Here is a 9,150-nt window from a genome sequence, read left to right as displayed (position 1 = left end):
TTTTACATATAAGAAAACAGAGGCATAGAAGTTAAATGACTTGTTCAAGGTCACATTGCTAGCATGGGTTAGAGCCAGGATTCAGCCTAAGGCATTGTGACTGCAGAGTCCATGCTCTTTAACCACTATGTTATACTTCTGAAGAGAGAAGTATGTTTATGTGAATTGATAGGAAGCGCGGAGGCTGGGATGGTGGTGGTGGTGTGGGTAATGTAAGAAATCCAAGTCCTCATCTTCCTTAGTGATACTCCAATAAATCTACCATTGGAAAATTTAAAACAAATAGCAGTAGAAGCATGTTATTAATAAATATGAGGGCAAATAGCAGAAATTAAACTAAAAGAGTTTACAGTGGGAATTTGATCTTAGAGATTGAAAGAAGTAGAATGGGCTGGGCACGGTGGTTCATGCCTGTAATCCCAGCACTTTGGGAGGCCGAGATGGGAGGATCACTTGAACCCAGGAGGTCGAGAACAGCCTAGGCAACATAGTGGGACCCTGCCTCTGCAAAATATAATTAGCCGGGCATGGCGGCGCATGCCTGTAATTTCATCCCAGCTAATCTGGGAGGATCACTTGAGCCCAGGATGTCAAGTGTGCAGTGAGCCATGTTTGTGCCACTGCACTCCAGCCTGGGCGACAGAATGAGACACTGTTTTCCAAAAACAAGCAAAAAAAAAAAAAAAAAGGAGAAGTAGAATTGAGCATTATGTCTTGTCAGCTTTGTAATTATTTTTAAATTTAAAAACTGTGTACATGAAGTACTATGATAAAAAGTTAAAATGTATAAGAGAGTGATTTACCAGCACTTAATTTGGTAATTAAGATAAATTTTTGTTTAGTTTGGACATAGAATACTACCTCACATTTTAATTTTAGCACATTTTAGTTGATAATATTTAATAATAATTTATAATTAATAGAAAATAAATTAATGATATTTACATTTAATTGGCAATATATTTATATTCTAATAGCTCAAAAGTTTTAATTTTCCTTTTAAATGAAATTTTTCAGTGGTCAAATCAGACCTAGTATCTGTTAGAATGATCTAAGAAACATTCTTCCTTTGGACCTGGAATGATAATTGCTTTTTAATGTTGTTGTCTTACTGTTTTCTTTGCTGATTTTTTTGCATGTGAGGTAAGCTTATATGAGCCCATAAAATGTTACATTTTTTATTAGAATTTTGAGAAATATTTATTTGATGTCACTTAGTGACTGTAATTAACCTTGATAAAGCTGACTTACAGTTTTCTTACCTCTCATTTTCTATCGTTTTTATGCAGAGTATCTTTGTTCACGTAGTATTTTATTCCTCATTATTCATTTTCCCTATGGCCAGCGAAAGTAATTTCTTAGGATATTATTCTAGTTGAATTGACCAATGTTTTCTTTTATTATTTCAGTCTCACCAGCCTAATATCGTACCTTTCAACAAATTCATTTTTCCTATATTTATATTTTTTATATTAGCCTTCTCCAGTGTTTATGCCAAACATCTTAGTGGTTCTGATGAGATTACTTTAAATAATTACATAGATTATTTGTTCTTTTCTTACCATTCCAATGAATATATATTTTTCATTTTTTCAAATAAAGGCCACTTTTATGAGTTGTAAACTTCGTATTGTTTAATAGTTTGTACATTCTGCTTTTAACAAGAAAACTCTAGTGAAATATAGAAAAATTAACTTTTTTCAATAAGAATAGAGATGGCAATAGAATTTTAGTTGATATCAGTGTTGTCAGATTTTTCCACCTGGTGTCAGAAGTACAAATTATTTAAATATGCAAAGTATCAATCAAGATTGTGATGTCTCAATGTAATTTGAGACTATTGAATGGTTTAAAATGATAGATGTCATTTATATTTGGAACTATATAATTAAATCTCCTTTATTTTTTATTGACAGATATGTTTAAAGGGTAAGGTGCACATATTTAAGTACTTAAATATTCAAGCATGTTGCAGAATGGATAAGAAACCAGATTCCCTGGATCTTCCATCATTGAGTAAACGAATGCCCTCCCAGCCTCTCACAGACAGGTAATGTAACATTTTTACAGTTTCATTTGATGATTGCTGTCTTCTCCTTTTATGAAATATACTTATTAATCTTGAGTGTTCTGAATATATTTAGGCCGATTGGTCCAGCAGTAAAATAAATAATTGGCCGAAGCTACATATCACCATCATAGAATGAAGTTCTAGGATACTAGAATATTTTTGACATTTTCTCAATTATTAAAGTTTTAGTAGTAAAAATGTGAATGTTTGATGTTATATTACGGAAACACTAATTTCTCAGCATGTGACAACTATTAATTTACTTTTGTGATCACTGTATTGTACATTTGTAACAACAAGTAGAATTTGACTTTGAACTGAGGTTGGTGGAAGAGCAAGACATTTGGGGAGTACCTTTTCCCTTTCATCATAGTCTTTATGTCTGGATCAAAGATGATATGTCATCTTTGATGAACATCTTTGATGTTCTTTATGATTTCAGTGTTTTGATCCTCATGAGATTTTGAGATGGTAGATTGAACATTCTGTTTTTAGTTCATCCTTTCAAGATGTAGATTGGTCTGAAAGATTTTATGAAAGTATAAATCCATGTAATAGTTTAGAAAATAACCTAGAATGGGGTGAGACTACAGAAAGCTAGACCATGCCCTTGCCTAAAATATTTAAAGATTTGTCATTGCATATATAATAAATTTTGTATTACTTTGAATGGCAATATAGTAAGTACTATTGTTAACAGCACAAGTTTGTGAATTCCCAAATAGGACTTTTTCTTGAATATTTTTATTTTGTAAGTAGAATTAAGTATCTAAACATTAGATTCAGTTCTTAAAGATTATTTTGTTTAATATTATGAACAGTATTAGAACAAACAAGGCTCCAAAAATTGGAATTAAGACATTCTAATCTCTATTAATCTGCTTTATATTTATTTTAACATGAACTTACTTTTAGTAATGGCATTTACTGTTTTAGTCATTTATTTTACAAATATTAGTTGAATGCCTACTGGTAGATTCAGTTATGTTTTGTTGAATGTCATACATGTTGGTCTTGGCACTCATGGTGCTCACAATGTAGTGGGGCAGGAGTTAGTGAATAAACAAAGCAAGGAAATACACATACATATAAAATTTCAAATTGTATTCAGTGCTATGAAGAAACGTATTTCAAGAGTGTTGTCAGGGAATGAATAAAAGCCAGCTCTGTGAAGAGCAAAGTAAGTAAGAGCATCTTAGGCAGAAAGAATGACATTGCCATGGCCTTAAGTTAGGAGGGAACTTTGTGTGTTCAAACAACTGAAAGGAGACCAGCGTGGTTGGAGCAGAGTAGCTAAAGGGAAATGTGGTACATGTTGATTTTAGAGAGGTAGTCAGAGCTCAAGTCATGTGGGTGCTTTGTAGGATGTGGCAAGAAGTTTGAATTTTACTTAAAGTACAGTGGGAAGTCATTGGACAGTTTTAAGTTGGGGGAATAACATGATTTGACTCATTTTTTGAAAAAAACTATTTTGGCTTATAGGAGAATAGATTGGAAGTAAGCAAAAATAGAAGCACAGGGACCAGTTGGATTGTTGTAATACTGCCAAGAGATCAGGGGGTCTAGAATAAAGTAATTGCAACAGAGATGAAAAGAAATGGGCAGAATTAAGATATATTTTAGAGAGATTCTCTAGCAGGACCATCGAATAAAAATATAATGCGAGCCACATATATAATTTTTAATTTTTTTGTTACCCATTTTGAAAAAAGTAAAAAGAAATACATGTTATTTGAGTATATCCAAAATATTATCATTTCAACATGTAATTAATGTGAAACCTTAGTGAGATACTTTACATGCTTATTTAATATTAAATCTTTGAAATCTGATATGTACTTTATGTGTATAGTGTGTCTCGATTAGAATGGCTGTGTATGGCTACTGGCTACTTACTGTATTGGACAGTGCAGGTCTATAGAGTGGGTTGTCAGTTGTATTAATTTCTCACTCACAGCCTGTATTGAACTACTTAGAAAATTCTTGTATGTGCTTTCCACTTTCATACTCAGGCTCTTGGCTGTATGGTTCTTACTACCTAGAATGCCCTCCCATGCCTTGTCTGTTTTGTAAACTCTTTATTATACATAGATAGGCACTACAGTAGTTACATATAATAGCTTTTGGAGTCAGACATAATATGGCTTTGAAGCCCTTTTATAACTCTTAATAACTGTATGTCCTTGTGTATCAATGTCTCTGGTCCTCAGTTTTCTCATATGTAAAAAAGAAAATAATTACACAGGTGCTGTCAGGATTAAATGAAGCAATGTATGTAGAGTACTTAGTGCAATGCCTTACCCATAATATTTCCTCAACAAATAGCTTATTATCATCATTGTCATTTATTACAAATACATGGAGGTATTTTGTGCAGTGCAGTCAGATGAATTTTGGCTCTAATCATGGTTTAACCACTTAATTTCTCTGTGGCCCTGTGTAAGTTATTTAACTTCTCTGAGCCTGTTTTCATACCTAAAATGTTAACCATACCCACTTCTACAGTTGTGCGAATTAAATGTGTGCCTAGCAATTAGTTCAATAAATGATAAACAGCAAATATTATAATTTCTCCCCTTGGGACGTTAACTTTTGTAAGCTTTATTATTTTTCTTTGTAAAAAGAAATAATAATTATAACTTCAAGACTGTAAGAATTATGTCTAAAATATGAGGTGCATCTAACACAGTACATAACACAGTATAGACACTCAATGAATGCTAACAGTTATTGCCTCTTCATCCACAAGACTAAGCTCAAATGCCACATTCTTGAGTGATGCCTTTCCTAACTTTACCGAGGAGAATTAGTTGACCTTTTTTTTTTTTTTTTTCCTCATAGCACTTTGTATTTACCTTTGTCATAGTCTTCAAAACATTTAAACACATTCATTTTTCCTCTGGACTGAGAGCTAGCTCTTTGGAGGCAAGTTTTAAAAATGTATTTTCTCTTAAGCATTCAGCATAGTACCTGATACTTGGTAGGTGCTTCCCTAAATGTATTCATATACTTCTGAAAAATACAAAAATCAGTTTTTTTTTCCCAGCATGAAACTGGTTTTAGGAAAGGAATTATGACATAGTGATTACGACCAGGGACTTTGGTGCTAGATAATTGAGGGATCAAATTTGGACTGCTGGCTGCAAGTTGGGTATCCTTGGGTAAATTGCTTAATCCATTCCAGTCTAAGTTTTATCATGTATAAAATGAGAAAACGCCATCAATTTGCTACAGTTTTTCACAATAAATATGTGACGTTTTGTCTTTTAAACATTTAGCACAGTTCCTCATACATAATAAGTGGTCATTGTAGACTGTGTGGTAAAATTGCAAATTAAGTGAAAAATACTTTGCTTCCTGGGTGGCATATTTTGTAAATCAGAAATTTGCAAGGACAAATTGAATTTGAAAGTATTAAAGTGCATATTCAATACTTTGTAGCCTTCATTTTTACATCCTCTCCTAAGTATTAGATGGTCATTATTTATATAAATAAAACATATTTTTAAAGCCAATGAAGAGTAAACCATATAAATTGAAGTTAAAAAATGTTTCGAAGCTCTGTTATGGAATTTGACAAACCAATGGGGAAAATCAGGTCTTCCATCAAGATAATGTTCTAACAAGGCAGCCTGATTTTCTGAATCTCTGAGGAGAAATAATAGGTTATTGTTGACAATTGACACTGTAGAGTACACGAACAATATTGCATGAATGGCATGAATAAAATGTTTTGTAGGAAGAGTTCTGATATTTTTCTCCTCATGTCCTTAATTAAGGATCTTAGACATCAAAAGTATATATTCTGTATTATCTAGGGAAATTTTAGGTCAAGTGTGCATTATCTATTTAAGAAGAAAATCCTAACTGCTCTTAGGATTTCTGTTTCTATAGTATGGAAGATTTTTATCCAAATAAAAATCATGGCCCTGACTCTGGAATTGGAAGTGATAATGGAGAGAAACGATTATCCACAACAGAAGTGAGTATTTTCTATTGCTGATTCATTCTGTTTTACAATTTTATTAGAGCATTGAAATAGAGACACTTGTGCATACTTGAGTTTATTTTGCTTGAAAATATGATCATTATATTTTATGACTAAAACTGAAAAAAAGGGCATGCTGATTTTTAAAGCTGAGCAGTAAACCTTATGTTAATTTTGGGTTTGAAAACTGGAGATGTAAAGCAGACATTCTGTAATTCATATTTAAAATTGAAGCAACATAATCCATATCATAAGTTTAAAATGCCTCATTTGTACTTTTTGCTTATTCCTTTTAGCCATCGGATGATGACACAGTCAGCCTTCATTCTCAAGTCTCAGAATCAAATAGAGAGCAGACATCAAGAAATGACAGTCACATAATAGGAAGTAAGACTGACTCTCAGAAAGGTAATTCATATGGTACCTGCTATTTTTGTTTCATGTACATAGCCCACATTAAGAATGGGCTTTGAAAAATTATATTGTCTTTAGCCAACTCTTATATCGAGAAAATACACATTTTTCTAAGGACAGCAGTGTCAAGCATACAGTTTACTATGTACATTTTCTAATAAATATTAATCTGTACCTAGACCAGGAGGTATATGATTTTGTTGACCCCAACACAGAAGATGTAGCAGTTCCTGAACAGGGAGATGCACATATTGGATCATTTGTATCATTCTTCAAGGTAAATAAAACTTTGAACAAATATTAATAACATGTTCTGTTGATCTTATAAAAGTGGACTATACAATTTAAAATGTAACTTTCTTTTATATAAGGGGAAAGAAAAATGTTCTGAAAAATCTCAGAAAAATGAAGAATTAGGAGATGAAAAAAGGTAAGCACGTACGAAAATGAAATGTTACTTATAAGCCCTTGAGCCATTCATTAGATATTCCTACTTGAAAGAGTACTTGAAAAAAATATAATTTTTTGTTCACTGACCTCTTGTTTAGATAGTTAATTTATAAATACTTCACATCTGTCTGTATTCCTCAATTAAACACAAAATTATAGTAAGCGTTAGAGTGTAGGATATGCACTGTTTTTCCCCCTGAAGTGTAATGATGACTTCTATTGTTATTATTGAGGAGGACTATACCGTCATATACATTGCTTCATCTGAGCTATTTAACAACCATCTGAAATAGATGGTATTGACATCACTTTACCAATTAAGACACTGAAACCAGGAGTTTTAAATATCTGGAACTCAGACGTATTGTCTCTTGTTCTACTATACTTTCCATTTGGTCAGGCTGGCTATGACTTTTAAGGGTACTTATGTCCATAGTTTATTAAAATAATTGTGCTTTGCATCTTTTCTGAACCATTCATCTTATAAAATGATGAAATATGACCTACCACATTTTTTCAGTTACTCCTTCAGGTTGCTTTATAGATGCAGAAAGGAAAGAAGAAACATTTGGTGAATACCTACCATGTACCAGGATTGGTGCTATGTGCTTTCCCATGTTTCTCATTTTATCTTCATTAAAATCCTGTAGGGTAGATATTGACCTCATTTTTTCAGATGAGGAAGGTGAAGTTCAAAGACTCTTAAGTTTTATGCCTAAAACCACTTAGCTAGTGTCCACTAGTACCTAGAGTGTGAACGTAGCTCTCTTTGATTTTTAAACTTTTCTCTTTTCTCTACATTATGCTTCCTCCAAATGACTTCACAATTATTAGTTAATCATCTCTGATGTCCTGTAAGGAGATACATTGCTTTGTCTTGAACTGTTTAGATTTCATTCTTTTACTTTCTCACCTCATCTAATGAGGTCAGTTGCTTAAACTTGAGAGTCACCTGTAGCATGTACGATGTGGTAAAGTCACAAAGATTCATGGTTTGATACTGTTTGTAAAGTGAAATCTAAAGATAAAATGACTAGAGTTTGGATAACTATTTTAAAATTTTTTTGTTCTCTTTTATAAAGATGACATATTAGTATTTTCAGGCAAATTTGCCAATCTTATTTGAACCTATTTTGGATTTTCTTTATTTAGACATTTTATGTACAGATTTTTAAAATCAAAATCAATAAACTGATAAAAACAGGATGGTGCAATTAAATGACAAAATTTTACAACATTTTAAATTTATGTATTAAGACATGCCATATAGAACTCTGCAGTCCTTTTTATACTGAAGGCTGGAGAATATACATTTTTAGGTTACCATTACACATTTCAGAAATTTAAAAAATGGTTATATACTCTGCTATTATTTGTTAGTCATTAATTATATTAATAGAGCCAGTATGCTACATTTCATAATGATTAGAGAACATAGATGTTTTTCTTATTTCTTATTTTAGTATTTTAAAAGAAGGACCTAGGATTTTAACTTTCATATGGTGTTAAAAGCAAAAATGGTTTCTATTTCTGGAAGCTGGCATAAAATATAGTCTGCCTTACTTTTTGGATAACCATGTTTGTGTCACCTTTCAGACTTGAGAAAGAACAGTTGCTGGCAGAGGAAGAGGATGATGATTTGAAGGAAGTAACTGATTTGAGGAAAATAGCTGCTCAGTTACTGCAGCAAGAACAGAAGACCAGGTATTCCTTTCAGTAATGAGATTTGAATTGGCAAATTTTATAATCATTAAATTGATTATTTAAAGATTATCAAATAAAGTATATGAAGTTTTGAGTAAACAATAGTGCCCTCTTAAGATCTATCTCAAGGGACTAACTACAGATTGAGTATCCCTCATTCAGAAATCTGAAATCGGATCCCAAGCATTTCAAATAAGGGATACTCAACCTGTACTAAAAGGCAATAGGAAATACTTAGGACAGGAATATAAAATTACATTTACAACTAACAGAATGTACTCATATATATAGTCACTATATTTAATATTGCATAGGTATTTCTTTTTTATTCCTGTGTGTGTGCTGAATCATAATAACTAATTTATTTGTTGATATTAATTTTAGCTCACAGTAGCATTATTTACATTGTAAGCATTTTTTTTCTAGGTACATGTCATGTATATAATGTGCTTTTTAAAACTCAGATTCCAAACTTGGGATATGTCTAAACTCCTTAGAATGGAGTTGAATTTTACAAGAGTTG

At 32.1% G+C, this 9,150-nt stretch overlaps 1 protein-coding gene across 1 annotated transcript; it reads left to right on the top strand.

Moving 5' to 3' along the window:
- Positions 1-1,916: 1,916 nt before the first annotated feature.
- On the top strand, positions 1,917-8,806 carry LOC116464763 (leucine-rich repeat and calponin homology domain-containing protein 2-like; the record flags this gene model as incomplete). Its single annotated transcript, XM_032148021.2, has 6 exons — positions 1,917-2,050; positions 5,966-6,053; positions 6,356-6,467; positions 6,653-6,750; positions 6,845-6,903; positions 8,520-8,806. Coding segments are annotated over 6 exons (615 nt in total), but the record flags the coding sequence as incomplete, so codon positions are not given.
- Positions 8,807-9,150: the final 344 nt, after the last annotated feature.

This window comes from Hylobates moloch, unplaced genomic scaffold (assembly GCF_009828535.3).
Source record: "Hylobates moloch isolate HMO894 unplaced genomic scaffold, HMol_V3 SCAFFOLD_1586, whole genome shotgun sequence".
Lineage (NCBI taxonomy): Eukaryota > Metazoa > Chordata > Mammalia > Primates > Hylobatidae > Hylobates > Hylobates moloch.
The sequence above is the reverse complement of the archived record's forward strand: the minus strand, read 5'-3'. Positions and strand labels throughout refer to the sequence as shown.